The sequence below is a fragment of the Fusarium coffeatum genome (genome assembly GCF_003316985.1).
Source record: "Fusarium coffeatum strain FIESC_28 chromosome Unknown BRIP53273_contig_220, whole genome shotgun sequence".
Taxonomy (NCBI): Eukaryota; Fungi; Ascomycota; class Sordariomycetes; order Hypocreales; family Nectriaceae; genus Fusarium; species Fusarium coffeatum.
In genome coordinates this window covers 117,253-132,988 of record NW_022158013.1, presented here as the reverse complement: position 1 = coordinate 132,988, position 15,736 = coordinate 117,253, and the positions used below count along the sequence as shown (strand labels likewise).

The 15,736-nt window shown below is 49.6% G+C and overlaps 4 protein-coding genes across 4 annotated transcripts; 2 read left to right on the top strand and 2 right to left on the bottom strand.

Annotated features, from left to right (window-relative positions):
* Positions 1-611: 611 nt before the first annotated feature.
* On the top strand, positions 612-1,004 carry FIESC28_08995 (uncharacterized protein; the record flags this gene model as incomplete). The annotated part of the gene is made up of 3 exons (XM_031163132.1): positions 612-648; positions 710-828; positions 951-1,004. The coding sequence occupies 3 exons, from the start codon at positions 612-614 to the stop codon at positions 1,002-1,004; spliced, it is 210 nt and encodes a 69-aa protein (XP_031012837.1).
* Positions 1,005-1,477: 473 nt separating this feature from the next.
* FIESC28_08994 (uncharacterized protein) lies at positions 1,478-2,264 on the bottom strand (the record flags this gene model as incomplete). The annotated part of the gene is made up of 2 exons (XM_031163131.1): positions 1,478-1,668; positions 1,733-2,264. The coding sequence occupies 2 exons, from the start codon at positions 2,262-2,264 to the stop codon at positions 1,478-1,480; spliced, it is 723 nt and encodes a 240-aa protein (XP_031012836.1).
* Positions 2,265-2,664: 400 nt separating this feature from the next.
* FIESC28_08993 (uncharacterized protein) lies at positions 2,665-4,565 on the bottom strand (the record flags this gene model as incomplete). The annotated part of the gene is made up of 2 exons (XM_031163130.1): positions 2,665-4,419; positions 4,473-4,565. The coding sequence occupies 2 exons, from the start codon at positions 4,563-4,565 to the stop codon at positions 2,665-2,667; spliced, it is 1,848 nt and encodes a 615-aa protein (XP_031012835.1).
* A 528-nt stretch (positions 4,566-5,093) lies between these two features.
* Positions 5,094-6,189, top strand: FIESC28_08992 (uncharacterized protein; the record flags this gene model as incomplete). The annotated part of the gene is made up of 3 exons (XM_031163129.1): positions 5,094-5,119; positions 5,533-5,929; positions 5,992-6,189. 3 exons carry the CDS (start codon positions 5,094-5,096, stop codon positions 6,187-6,189), a joined length of 621 nt encoding a protein of 206 aa, XP_031012834.1.
* Positions 6,190-15,736: the final 9,547 nt, after the last annotated feature.

Sequence of the window (15,736 nt, the reverse complement as noted above, 5' to 3'; positions counted from 1 at the left end):
AGTAACAGTACAGTAACCCCGCGACGCGGAAGGCGCGTTCTTACCTACATGCTTGACAGTACTCCTGATACTCAATGACCCCACCAAACAAACAAGTCTCGGAGCTCTCATCGAGATGACGTCCAAGTGATCGTTGAATTGACGTCAGGCATGTGTCTCGAGCAACCATCACAGGCAGGCCCTTTGCTTGCTGTCTCGCTTCCAAGTGGTTGACTGAGCCCGCGTATACTGGGGTACAATCCATATCCGTAGAGCAATGTAGGACTTGTCTGTAATAAACAGTCTATGACGACATATCTTTTCTTCACATGATAGCAATTCTGTACTCGTCCGTAGCTAGGTAGGTACCTACCTAGTAGGCAGAGGCTCTGACATGTACGGATATGCCAAAGGGGCAGGCAGGCCCAGTAAACACACCAAATCAGGATAGAACAACCTTGATGACAGGCAACTTTCCTGTTTGTCCAGACAGTCAATCGATATCGCCATATGCTCTATATAAACCCTCCTCCCCTCTCTCCAAATCCGACTTTCCCTTCTCTCATCATCACACTCAACTTCAACTCAACACAACTATCTACAACACAAACACTTTTTCCAAATCCGAAATCATGGACTCCATCAAGAACACCGTCAACCAGGCCACCGGTAAGAAGCTTTTCTACGACCCGGAATGATCATCCTCAACATATACTAACACCCACCATAGAGAAGGTCCAGGAGGGTCTCTCCGGTACCAGCAAGGAGGCCAACAAGGAGGTCGCCAAGGACTCCAACGCTGGCATTGGCACTCGCGCCTCCGCTGCTAAGGATGCCGCATCCGACAAGGTTCGTCTTTTTTTATCCCTAGAAATCGGGCTTTCACGAGATCTCTTGAGTCCTAGAAAGGCTTGGGAGACTTGAAGCTTGATGGCTTGATTCAAAAGACATAATTGCTAACCTTTCGGCAGATCGACGAGTCTACCCACGGCGCCAAGTCTGAGACTTACAAGCAGAACCCTTAAGTTCTCTCGTGCTACGATAACTCAATAATCGGATGAGTAATGAAATCATGGAATGACTTTGAGGAGGGACTGGGCTGCTTCTCCAGCAGGAGAGTTGCAGTACCACTCATGAGCAATCAGATACCCCAATAGCTCTTCAATACACCTATGAAACACAATATCTGGTCTCTTCATTTTCTGATGTGAACGTATGCGATAGTTTGATGTTGTCGACTCACACCAGCCTAGCCTCGTACTGTCACGTGCTCCTATCAATCAAACCAGGATGCGACAAATCGCTGTCAGTATTGACTCGCGTGGAATAGAATTAATCGATCTTGTTGTAACATAGTTGCTTTTAGTTTTCTAACCATTTAAAACATGGACTTGATCGGGCATGGGTTTGCTTCGGAGGGTTAAACAGTTTACTGAACTGCAATCATCCTTAAATGTCAGCCAGCCACCAAGGTCTCCTCATTTACAACTTCTAAGCTTTACAAGTTCTTCTTCCCTTGGCGCACAGTCAAAGCGTTCGAGATATCCTTGACTGAGTACCAAATGATCCAGAGGGGGATCCAAACCCAGAGGGTGTTGAAGAAGAATAGGTAGAGCCAGAGGTACATAAAGTTGCTTGTGTCGAGGTTAGGACTTCCAACAAGCCACTCGGGGCAGAAAGTCATAAAGCCTAAGTTCGTTTCTGTTAGCATAACCTAATTCCACAGTGCATGTATGATATTGATATAACTTACCTCCGTACAACTCGCAAGTAGCCAGGATGATCATCCAGATGCTGACCTTGGGGTCCTTCTTCGCCAGACAGTAACAAACGTAAACAGCCAATGGGCCGTCAAAAAACACAGTCAACAACTCCAAGCTCACGACCGCCAAGTCCACGCCAGCCCATCTCTTATCCGCCTTCGCATACACCATCCACAGCATAGCAAAGGGATTATCTCCACCCGACTGTGCACCGTACACACGATCGTTGTATCCTAGAAACCCTTCGGGTGTGGGAAACAGGTCTGTCTTCGCATCGTCGAGGAGCGGCTGGTGTGAGAAGAAGCAGTGGTACAAGAAACTTCCCTCGAGGAGGAAATGGCACAGCGCATCGGCGAGATGCCAGATGAACAGGAAGCGGAGAGTTCCAGAGGATGAAGAGGGAAGGAACTTGAGGGAGGCGACGTATGCGACGAAGACGATGGCAAGAGTCGATAGGAGAGAGATGATTGTGGTTTGGTCGAACAAGTCGGGTGGGAGAGACGATGCGGTTTCTGTCGCCATTGCGATGGATTTTGGTGTTGCTTTGTTTCAATTGATTGATTGAATGCTCAGTTAAAGCCTATCGACGTGCTATCTGAGACGACTGAACTGTTGTCAAAGAGAGCGGTGTCCAAATACGAACCGTGCTTGAAGTCGGTGGGCTCATTAACGCGATCTTCAACAGTGGAGTAGAGTAGTACCATACAGCCACTTAAACAGCACCTCTTCTCATGACAACTATAGACCCCTGGAAAAGATCAATTAAACTCCATGAGCACTATGACATCGTTTCATTTACATATTGAAGCAGAAACGCCAACACTATCTGCAAGTAATCTCTACCAAAACGCCAGCCATCTTATCTGTTACCAAGTACGAATATTTGTCCCATGATTCATTTCTCTCGTTGTAATATACCGTCTTATTTCTCCCACTCTTTATAGCTCTTTTGCTTCTGTCGCGTATTCCATCCGAGTTTCCCGCTAATGCTATTGACCCAATCCTCGCTTCTCCGTCCCTCAGCCTGCACAGAAGCAAACGGGAATCTACTCGCGCTGATGGTCACGTAGTCTCCTGGCTTCAGCTCCACGCGCTCTCTGCCGTCGAAGCTCGCCCACGAAGATGTCCTCGCGCCGTATGGAACACCAACTCGCAGCACGATCGTGTCGGGTAGAATAATCGGCCTGAACGATAGCGTGTGCGCGCAGATGGATGTGACCAGCATCACGGGGTTTTCTGGGTGGCACAGAGATCCCCCAGCAGCCAAGTTGTATGCCGTTGAGCCAGTTGGTGTTGACACACAGATACCATCGGCCAAGACCGAAGTAAAGTGTTCGTCATCTCCAAAGATCTCGGTAGTTGACAGAGCTAGAATATACGTTAGAACATCTCCTGCAGGGGCAACGTTGACTGTGGGATTCTTACTTGGATTTGGGCCTCGATCCACCACCACCTCATTCAGAATCTCAAACGTCCCATCCGGTCGATGCGTATGCTCGTCCTCCCTCTCCTCACCAATCAGTTCTTCTACCAGATCTCGCGGCGGATCATCATCCTCATCGGAACCCTTGTCGAGTTGAGCTTTCTTACGTGGTTGACTCCTCATGACAGTGCCCTCGAACCGCAGTCTCAGACTCACTGTCACGCCCTTGGTGAAGGCTGTTGTAAGGGTTTGCTGATACTCTTCAAAGTCGAATTTGGTCAGGAAGCCCAAGCTTCCTAGTGCAAAGCTCAATACAGGTGGCACAATGCGCTGGAACAGCCAACTAGCATATAGCACTGTACCATCACCACCGAGCGAGATGACAAAGTCAAAGGTATGGGGTCGTGTTCGACACATGTTCTCGTCCCAATATCGCAAACGCTTGTTGAGTGTGTCTTTTACTGTTTGTTCGTTCGCATCACCCTTCTCAACGTATCCCTTGCTTACCTCATCAATGATACCATTGACATCAAACTTCTTATTGCTCTTCAGCTTGTCTTGGACGTAGACGGTGTATGCGACCTCATGGTTATGCTGCAATAGCCATTTGACCAATTCTCTTGTTTTGGGGATCAAGTCTTGGTCGTAGATCTTTGTCAGGATAAAGATGCTCTTGACCTTGAATCGAATGCGCATACTGCTCAACCGACGACTTAGTTCTCTCACGCCCCATGCCATGTCGCTAAGCTGCTGCTTGGTGAGCAGACGACTTCGCACATCATCATGATCACCTCCCAGGTCGAGGTCGGACATGCTCTTGGTCATTTGCTGCGTCCAAGCCTGCTGGTCAGCCTGGCCGGAGTGATCCATGCTACCAGGCTCTACAACAGCGCGACACTTCCTCTTGAATTTCGGGTCGACCACCGAGTCAAGACTCTCGTCGCGAACGGCTTCAACGTGGTCGCCATTGAGGGCCCTGTGAAAGCTGGCCTGGCTAGGGTCCGGGTGGTTGCTTAGGTACGAGGAACCGTTTCCCATCGAAGTTTCCGACTCGGGTTCGCTGGCTGAGCAGGCAGCGTCCTTGGCGCGTCGTTGACTATCGAGGAACTGGTGGACGAGGCACTCGTCGCGACGTGAAGGGTGGCGCATCACAGGCGCTTTGATTTCTGAGGCGACCATGGAGCTCTTGCGACGATAGGGGTTTCCTGGATCGAAGACTACCTGCGCAGGTTCTACGGTATTAGTCGCGCCATTCTTGTATGATGGTTCCAGTAGGAGTAGGTATAGGTATAGGTAGTCAAGCATACCTCGACTGCCTTAGCATCATCATCGTCTGAGCAGCCATCAGAGCCATAATCGCCGTCTTGGAAGTGTATATGTTTTTCCGAGTGTTCGCCCATCTTCAAAGTTCGATTGATTGTGCAGTACACAAAAGAAAATGATGCGATCGTCTGTCCAGTCTTTTGTCAATGGCCGGCAGATGACGTTGTCTTCCAGGGCTCAATGGCGGGGCAGTTTAGTAGATGGGCCCACTGACTCTCACTGAGCTTGCTGCTGAATCTGAATCCGAATTTAAATCTGATGATCTCGTGATTATGAAGGGCCGAATTTATTTCTGCGTATCATACTCGTGAACAGATTGAACACTCTTCTTTTACAGTTGATAGCTTGAAGAGGCTTCTGCTTAGATGAATAAAGTCAATTGGAATGAGATGACTCAGTACAAGTTGATGGCTTACTGATACTTACTCAACACACTCTTGAATCAGGTAAACATGAGATAACATTATCAACGACCATTGTATTGTAACCTCTCTAATACCCAATCTCCTCTGCGTGCAACAGTATTGAATGCCAGAGCTCATGATACATAAAGCAAAAGTCTGAATAGAATCTGCGACTCACTGGTAGCTTACCCTATACCAGGTATGCGCATATCATCAAACACAAGACTGTACATATAATATGACCACTCTAACAAGACCAATGTTGACTATACCTGGGGCTGGGGGCAAAATCTGGCTTTTACCTTATCATAAACAATAAACAGCAACAAGAACGCTCCTCTCAATAAGAGTAGAATAATAGTGACGAAATGCCGGTGGAACTTGATTACGTTGGCGGAGAACCCCTCCAACAAACGACTTGGAATCGTCTTTATTGTCTGCAACACAAACAAAAGTGAAGACGACATATCGCGAATAACGAGATAAGCAAACCAAAGTTACAGGGTGATAGGCTCCGGTTTAAGACAAGACAAGACATCATGAAGCACCTAGTCGTCGTGGGTGCTTGCTACTTGGACACAATCCTCAAGAATGTCACCATCAAAACAACACACCATGGCATCTACTAACCTAACCTCAGTGTCCCCTTCTTCCCGTCCGAGGATTCAAAGCTACGTGCTACTAGTATCAATATCCGACGGGGAGGCAATTGCCCCAATTCGCTTCAAGTCCTGGAGCAGCTGCTCGCAGACCATGATGGCCTCCAGCTACATCTAGTATCACCTTTGCCCAACGCCTCATCCTCCGCAACAGAGCGTGTTGTATCCTCGTTTGGTCATCAGTCAAAGATTGACTTTGGCCATTGCTTATATCGAGAGGAGAGCACAGAGGCGGCAAGCAGTTACATCATTCGCAGTGAAGCGTCGGGCAGCCGCACGCTCGTCAACTACAACGACCTCCCAGAGATGACCCAAGACGAGTTCGGCAACATCGCGCGAAGTTTCGAAGCGGACCAGGAGACATGGTGGCACTTCGAGGTAGGATTCCAGCAGTAACTTCTGCACATGGACACCAGCCAAACTGAACATGGACGCAACAGGGCCGAATCCCAGAAACCGTGCAAAATTGTATCCGGCTCCTGCGTAACGTACTACCGAAAGCGACCATCAGCGTCGAAGTTGAGAAGCCCGGCAGGGAAGGTCTGCCAAAGTTGGCGGCAGAGGCGGACGTCGTCTTCTACTCGCGCAGTTGGGCTGAGGTGAGAGTGGACTCAAAGATATTGGGCCTTCTTGGTTGAGAGGATCTAACAAGGGCACAGAGTCGTGGGCACAGCACCCCTGAACAATGCCTGAAAGCCGAAGGGCACCGCAAGGCGTACGTACAACAATATCATGGAAAGACATTGCTTGCTTGCTTATACTTGAACTGGCTTGGGTTTGTTCATGTTGGCTGACGAGACGTCGCATACATAGGTCACTAGCACTGTGTACGTGGGGGGAAGAGGGAGCTGCTGGGCTGCCTCGGTCAACAGGCGAGACTCTTCGCTCCCGTTGCCATGCACAGGATGAATCCGGAGGAGAGATTTCCGTGGTTGAGTATGTCCATGCCCATGTCCCACACAGCACGACGCATAACACAAGTCGCGTAGAACTGCAGGAACTGACCACTGTCCGAGATATAGTGCCGTAGGGGCAGGGGATACTTTCATAGCCGGAATGCTGTACGGGTTGATCTGTCACCCTGCCGACTGGAGCACGGGGAAGAAGCTGACTTTCGCCGTCCAACTGGCCACACTCAAAGTCCAGCGGGAGGGGTTCGATGGGCTCGGGGTTGACATGCTGGGGAGAATGGCTGGAGGCGGTTGAATGCCTGGATACTTGGCTATGGTGGTCCCAGTACGGATACAGTGAGTGACAGAGCAATGTGATGGGTGCTCCTCTGCTTGACGACGATCAAAGGTCAGATTTTCTGGTGCAAGGGTCGGATGCCGGAAGACTGAGGAAAGTCGAAGACGCTAGACCAACAGAAGACAGAGTGCGAGATGCGAAATGCAGCATACAAACAAGACCACAGGTCACTCGCTGCCAACCTAGTTGCTCATGGCTTAAAGCGGCTGACGATGTCCTCAACCCAATTGTGAGAGATTAAGTGGGAAAAAGAGAGACTGGGCTAGAAAGCGTCCGACAGTGGAGGAAGCAAAAGGAGGGGACGGACAAAGGCAGGGAAGAAAGGCGGTGAAAATGGTGAATAGAAAGCGTGGGATTACCCTCAAACCATCACTGTTGTTAGTCCTGTTCTGTAGGTATGGATACGTACTCCAGCTAATAAGGTCAAATGTTAATATGGAGGCGTCCGTCCTGCTTAATCGTCAGCCCTCCACTGTCTTGTCTTGTCTCAACTTTCTGGGACATCTGTGATGGATGCGAGTGAGTGGATGCAAGAAGGGGACCGGAAGACGTTGCCTGCGCTGCGCTGCAAGCAAGCAAGACACAAGACCAAATTAACCACGCGGATGCGCCGGGGCTACTGCATGAAGACAACGATTAGTCTAGAAGCTCAGTTGGGCAAATTCGCCATGGTCGATATCTAATGAGTTAAGTTACTGTAGCATGCATGGTACCAGGGCAGTGGCCAACCGTCTGCAGCTAGTGAGTGCTAACGCACCCGAGAGAAGCTAGAGGGGCAAGCGAGCCGCTCGACAGCATCGTCATGCGATGCAGAGTTAAGGACTCAAAAGCCCCGAAACGCAAGCCAAGATCCATGTGCCGTGAGTGGACGATGCACTACTCGCTTGTCTTGGCTTGGGGGGCCTGCTGGCTTGCTTTGATTTCGTTCGGTTTAGTACCGTCGTGACACCAGGGACAAGGTGCGAGACGTGTCAGATGGGATGGGACGGGACGGCACAGGGCAGAAATCTGTATAGGTAGTACAGTACGTACATCCGTAAATACGGATAACCAGAGGTGGCTCTCCCTGCAGTATAATGCACAGTACGGTATTGAGCCGTCATGAAAGCATATCACGAGCAGCGCCCCTCGACCGATCCCTGAACACTAGGGATTGCTGATCGGGAAAAGATGGTATCGTCCTGGGTTGAAGATCCAAAAAGCGAGCAGTAACTAGTGTGCTGTAATCAAGACAAAGGGGTACATAGTAAACCATATACTACTCCGTAGTCTGCTTGCTTATTGAAAACATACAAACAAATAAACAATAATACCAGTCCAGTCTCGGCGGGGCACCTAGTCAAAACACCAGGTATTGAAACTAAATTGGAGAGCGATTGATGATTTGATCAAAGGGGAAACGTCCAGTACGGTAGGTAGGTACGTACATCCATGCATTCATTGCTCTTTGTCTTGTGTCGAGTCTGATGATACGGCCCTTGGAGATTCCCTCTTTACCTTCGATGAGAGGAAACCCCACATGCCAGCTAAGACTAAGGTCTTTTCTTTTAGATCCATCAATAATTAGCTCGCTAAGACAGATGTGTGATTTGACTGAGTGCTTGCTTGGTGAATGACGCCGGCCCGCCTTGCGAGTGTCTCGAAGCCCCTGTAATAGAAGCCTCCGCCAGAGTCGAGGAAAAGGGGTGATGATTCCCCTTGGGAGGGGGGTATCTCCAGCCCCAGTCTCTACCAAATGAGCCCAGTCGCAGCCATCAACTGCCGTAACAAGGGGGTGTCGTGTTAGCTTTATAGGCGTATATCGATCAAACCCGAGTGGTGCGGACTCGGGCGGCGAAGGTCTTGGACAGATGGCTGAACTCTGGCCCACTCTGGACATCCCCGATCGGTAGGTATGGAGCTTTCGGACGGAGGAACCGGCGGCAGCTGGAGACGCCCCGGCCACCCGGGGCTGGACCTGTGGCATAGCTTAGCTTAGGTACAGTTACTGCAGCATACTGTACGGATAGCATAGCTGTCAAAGCTACGCCGCAGGGCGTTGACCATGCACACACGTTTTGAAAGAATGTCAGGTAGCGCTGGTGACTGACGATCCCAAAGTAAATGTCTCAAGTCCTTATGTGGCAGTGTGTGCTCATGCTGCGAAGGACAAAATTACTCGACTAAGCGAAGCCTGTCCAATGTTGGCCGATCATGAATAAACCATTGAACTCGTCCTTGATCCAGTGAAACATACCTAGCAAGATACCTCAATGCCTCTGTCTATGTGTAATCTGCCCATTTGTATTAAGCAAATGATTGTTTGTCGCTCAAACCCATCTCAGTAGCCGTTCATCATCAGTTGAATGGAATGACTGAGCTTCGGGCTGCTGCAATACAGTATGTAATGGTGACCTGATTGTCTTGCTATGCTGGTTATGTCGATTCTGTATCATTCAAATTGTATACAAGCCTCAAGGGCACTCGCTGGGTGATCTGGATAGGCTGTTTCATGCTACCATCAGTTGGTGAGAACAATGCTGTGAGCAGGCATACCTGTACCCACCAATCAAGACATGTGTAGCTTTCAAAAACAAGAACATGGCAAAAAGCAAAGTGCACTGGTGCCGTGCAAAGCAATTGAGTTACCGGTCTGCCCAGGCACACTCGATTTCTTGGCTACTCGGGCAAGGTTCCAGCTTCAAGCTTTCAAACCGCCCGCAAATCTCCCAGACCGAAACCAAGCCCAGTGGCCATTACCGTAACTTACGGCGTACCGTCGACCGTAGTCCGCCCACGACCACCGTCAAACTCACGCCTTCCCCACTGCTACTGCTACTGCTACCGCTCCTTCGTGCAAAAGGAATGGATGTTGCTCGTCTAAAGGTGTGGGACCGAAGTAAGGTATTGCTCGAGTGGTATGTATTCCAGAGTCATTCATCGACATGGGAGAACTGACAAGGGACGTGAAAGAGGACCAGGTTACCCAAGATCAGATATCTCAGGCGTACAGTAAGGTATAGCGACGAGTCATGAAGGATATGAGAATAATCGATGACTGTGCGCAAGTCATCATTTCAATATAGGTACTTGCATGATCACAAACCCGCATGCACGCCGGGGGCTAACGTCGTGTAAGATGGTACTCAATTGACCCGGCCAAGCCGGGGTCGTTGCGCCGCTGCGGCCATCTGAGGCAGTTTCTGCTTGCTGACTTACATACATGGATGTATGTATCTGTAGGGCCGGGGGTAGGTGGCTTGTAAAGGAAGATGCAACGGCAACTCGCGACACCGAAATTGATTCTTTCATCGTCGTTTCTTATGTAGCGAAGCCCCTTGTTGTACTGTACTCCTGTTCGAGTTATCTCTTCGAGCCAAGCGTATGTGATATTCATGGTAATCCTAGGGCGGATAAGAAATTGGACCTTGGAATGCGTGCGTGTGCCGGTTATAGAAATCTTCGTACCCTGGTCAGGTCGTCCTTCCGTGGTTAACTCTCCGTGCCTAACCCTTGCTGGTTTGTGCTGGACCCATGGCAGCGGGTTTCCAAGTGGCTCCAAGTATATCGCTTTGTAGTCTAGCGCAAGGGCAACGCATCATCCCAGGTGTAAGGTCCCTGGGTCTGATCATCTTTGAACAGATAGGTATGCAACGAGCAAACACACTCGCGGTAAAGAGCCATCACTCTTGTATACAGTAGCTTTCCTCCACGGACTTCATTGAAGACAATCTTCCTGACGCGTGTATTGTGTGAATGTTTCTGCGTTAAATCATCACTCTGGGTAATATTATCCGAAACCAGTGTACATGTCAAGTCATGAGCAAGGCTAAGCCGAGCGAGTTGATCATCAGCAACTGGACCGCAAGCTTTAGCGAGTTGTTCTTTTTCGCTTTCTTGGCGATACCCAGGTGTTATGCTGATCCCTGGCAAGCGGGTTTGGACCCTCCATTCTCATATCCTTGTCATCGTACGGTAACTTTTCAAGCCTCCATACTCTGTTTTGAGTTGGTATAGCGTGGTTTGCCGCCCCCAAGACAGTACGTACCCTAAAGCATGGAAAGTCTGTTTATTATCAAGCCACCGACAATTGTGATGCACCGGAAATACATGGTGTTGACAGAAAGACTTGATTTCGGTGCGCCAAGGTGATCGTATTTCTCGACCTTCCGTCAACCTGTGTTCCGCATACACAGACAATCACAATTCTTTCCATCGAGACGACAGTGGTTGGGTGAAATAGGCTCAGGTAGGCCAAAGCCGTCGAGTGATATCTGACACAAAAATGTTATGGATTTGCATAAGCCTGACTGTTTCTGGGTTACGCAAATAATAAACCAGTGAATCTGCTTGTTCTGACATCGAATTGATAACCGGTTGCAAGGGCGAGTTAGTGTTTTGAGCGGGTTGTCGAGCTAGTAGTAATTTGGTTGGTTGATGGAATAGGGGTGAACCAAATCATAGCAGATGTGTCCTTAGTAAGGTGTATGCGCCAGTGTGTAAAACAAAGGCAACGGAACTTCAGCCTCCCCAGTGGGTTGGGCACAGGATCTCTGATCTAAGGCCGAAGAGAGGGGGAGTCACTTGAGTTAACCTGGCCTAGAAACGATGTTGGCAGATTGTCAAGTAGCAAAGTCACAAGACGATCGTTCGTCTGTCTGGCTTGAAATAACGAAGCCATGTCTGGGATTGCACTCATGTTTCTCGATTGGAAATTGAGTAATGGTGATGAACCCCATCCAGTCCAACCTACCAATCTTCACAACGCTGCAAGTGGGCTTTGGCGGACAAGCAGTAGAAAGGAACAAGCGAATATGTCTTGTTCTGAAGCCTGATCCAAAAATCTTATGACTGTTTTGTTTCTCGAGCTCCAGAGCGTGCTACGCTTGTTGGACAGACCCGGTTCTAGGCCCGCACAAGCAGCTCAAATGAGGACGAAGCAAACTGATTGAGCACTGAGTTCTCTACTATGCAGAGGCAGTTATCGGAGGGCAGAGGCTGATCGGTTACACAGACGGTTGTTTTCGAATGACGCATTTTGACGGCTTCGTCAGCCTTGATAGGCAAATGTGATTTAAGATGCAGCCGACACAAGCTGTGGTACATAACCAGGGGCTTAGGCCAGAGCACAGCACAGTGTCGCCGCGTTATGTTGGTAATCAGGTACCGTTTTTGCAAAAGTTTATGAGAGTCATCACACGACAGTGGCTGCACTTTCGTGACTCGAGAAGAAAACAACACATTGACGCCGATAATGCTGGCAACTTGGTTAAATAAGACTGTAGCCAATGAATATCTTGGGAGCCCCTTGAGTTTGAGGCCTTGACAGCGTTCGGAAAATGGAAGGTCTGAGCAGATATGTTAGTCAATGCGTGATCCCTTTGGTCTTCGTAGGTGCTGAAAGGAACGAATAAAATATCATTTGTCCCTGCCTATCTGGTGGGACATGGCTCAAGGTCCATAGGCGAGTCGAGTCCTAGGCTCCCAGGTCCCAACTCTCAAGCCGTGAGGTTTAAACTGTTATATTTACCTGAAATAGACCGATGTTCAGGGCACAGTCCATCGAAGTTTCAAGATGGGTTGAGCCAGAGATTGGTTGGATTGGCTAAGTATTCCGACACCCCTGTTAAATCGGACTAGTGTTAAGCAAGCCATCACAACCACAAGCCAGGGCATTCAAAGCAAAAATAGCCAATCCATCTACCGTCTGTGTTATGCCGAGGAGGATCGTTATTAGGAAGCGCCATAACAGCTGTTGTTGAAGAGGTGCTGAACTCTATGATAGCTCCGAGTTCGTATTATGTATCATCAGCATGTAGAGCCGGCAACTGGTGACGGTACATACAGTATGTAGGTACCAAGGTACTCTGTGTGTAATGCATGGCATCGACATGTTCTCATACCAACGCATAGATCGCCTCGTATCACCACTTGAACGGAGCGAAACGGTTAGCGATGTCCTTCCCTGCACACCGTAGGCTCTAGGATTCACTAGGATCATAATACTTGAGATTTGGAAAGTTAAAAAAAAAAAAAAAAGATCCATCGAGGCGGCACGCTTTCGTTCCCCATCTCCACCTAAGATTTGCAGGGAGCATGTAGGTGGCGCGCAATTCTAGCCCTTGCTTGGTGAGGTGACTGATTCAGTGGACGATCAAGGCAGTTGAAAACCCATGGTCAAGCAATATCATCCACTGGCGGCCCCCAGCTGATCCCTCTGTAACCCTTCATGGTGGGCTAGCTGGCTAGGTCCTGGACGTACGGTGAGACGCCCAGATCTTTTGAGGGAGCGCGTCGCTTTCCAACACCGAAAAGCGGCTAGGTTCAGAGGGGCCATCCAGAACCAGCGCATGTGTTGTGCGGCTCCACAGAACTCATCTCATGGTCGTGGTCAGCAATGAAACTATGCAGGTGGGGATTATCCTCGTAAAGAACCAGCCCAAGCAAAAATTTGCTGTGCTGCAGCATGAACCTGATGATTCGTTGACGTTCCCTTCAGCGGAGGGGTAGGGAGATGAGACAAGGGAAGTGACAGAGCAGGAACGAGATAACAGGTCGATACTATCGCATTTTGTACCGAGTTCGGACAGTTCATTGATGATGTACTTGCAAATCGTTCGCTTCCAAGGATGGGAACCTTCGGAGAGCCCAAATTCCCTATCCCAGTTTGAGTTGGAAAAGGACCACAAACAACAATGTTGCATTATAATCTATGAGTGCACAGTACAAGGTTAGCTAGTACTTTCCAAGCGGCTTGGAATTGAACTTGACCACCTTGTCTCAAGACCTCCTGTAAACCTTACACATAACCTCAGAAGCAATATCTGCGGACACCAACTTACCTGGGATAGACATGCAACATACCATACAAGCATGCAGAATAGCCTAGCGTGTGTACCGACAGACCCGTGTTTCGGTTTCGGAAGTGAGTCGTTAGACGACGTGGCAGCCTACAGAGAGCACGAGTTCCACTAACACAGGTGCAGACAAAGCCAAATCCCATGCCCGACAGGCAGCCCACTTGCTGAAGTTGTGCTGGCGCTGGCGCTGCACAGGCGACAGGGAACCTAAAGAGACCAGCGACACCCTGGCTCCCTACCTGCTTGACTTTGCCTGTGAGAGGAAGTGGTACGTACTGCAGCTAATTAGCACGGGGTGACCCTCCAGTGTTTACCCGTCTGGGAAATCGGTCGTCGGTTTTGCAACCCCTGAGTGGAGGAGAGGAAAATGGCAACTTGGCACTTGGCTGATGAGTGAGTTGACAATGCTCGAGTCTCGACAGCCAAGTGAGGGCGCCTATCCGATGTGGTGATTTCCGCACTTTCCATTCTCAGAATACCCAGCGAAGCCAAGGGCGGACCAGTAGGCAGGTCGCATATGGAGCACACATGTGGAAGCTGCGTCTTCAGTTTACGGATACCAAGCGAGTCACTGCAACTTGCACACTTGCACCTTCCGTCCCCTCCCCTCATTGCCCGCCGCCGCTCAGGCCCGCCCATCACCTGAAGACGCCTGCCTAAGATAGTTGACTCACCTCATTTCGTTCCTTCCTGAGATTGATACCCATCCAGGGTACTCAAAGCACTATCGAACAGTGCCCGCCGATGGTCCACGTCAACTATCACCTCCCTAATCCACGAGTGTTTCTCATCAACCAACCTGTGTTCGACTTGAAGTCTCCAGTTTCAACCCTGCGGCTAACAGCTCGTACTCGGTACCTTACCTTATGGAGCAAATTGCGCGACGGCTATGTCTCCAGTACCCGCGTCCAAACGTCCTTGCGCCCTTGTAGTGGTGTTCTTGCCACCAAGGATTCCCACCAACGGCACACACACCGCCAAAGATTGGAAGCATCGCTCGCCAACTATACAGAGAAATAGCTTAAGCACACTAACGCCTGCGTACCGACCTGGTTTAGATGGGTTGTTGCTGTACATGCGCATACTATGGTACATACTGTATTTACAGTCAGAGTATGCACGATGCAATGTCGACCAGCCACGCGTTAGTTATCAGGAAACGCCGTTCCCACCCTTATTTGGAACAGATGCGGTTCCACATAACAATATTTGAGATGGCCTTGAGGGAATCCCCATCTAGCCTGGACTGCGAAATGCCTGCGAGGTCGACGTTGGATGGAGTTTGGCTGCGCCCTCGAACCCTGACAGATAACTCGCCTGGTTCATACTTTCGGGTCACGGATATCACTGCCAAGTACTCCGTACGGGAGGCCAGATTGTTGGGTTTTCTGAACTCAACCATCGGTCCTTACCGAGTGCTTACTTTGAAAAGCAGGCTGTTGTTACTGAAGTGAACAATCGTTTGAGAAAAAGCTTGGGGATCACCAAGTCAAGCACGAAAATACACACTGAGAAGTGGGTACTGAGCCGTTTTCACCGGTGTCCTACCTCAGTGTTGATGAGGATTCAAAACTCATCGCAAACATGGTCTACCATCATCCCCAAGCGCCTGTCGATCAGATATGATTGTTTCTTTTAGGACAACGCCATATTTGTACAACACCCTGTCTCAACCCGCTTCCAACGTTACCACGGGGCCGAGAAATGGGAATTACGTCTTCTACAGCAGGGGTGTGTGGAGTGACTACCCAGAAGCATGCCAGACCAAAGCGGTGATGCGCATCCCGTCTTGATGAGATTTGAGACCCTTCCCGAGTGGCACATTTAGCAACAAGGAAATGTCCCATCCTTTGGCCTGGGCGCGGCGCTTCCTAGTTGAGGTCCCCAGCCTAACTCGGGCCCCAGGGATGCATACATTGTGGCGCCGCTCTGTAGGCTTGACACACCCCTCGCCTTTTCCCCACCCCCTTTCGGTGAAGCAGTACGTGAATCTTGACCAAAGACTGGCTGCAAATGCACTGCTCCACGATTTATCACGACTCCGGGCCGTGAGCCCAATTCTTCTCCATCCCTTCTATTGTTCACTACTCCATGTGAG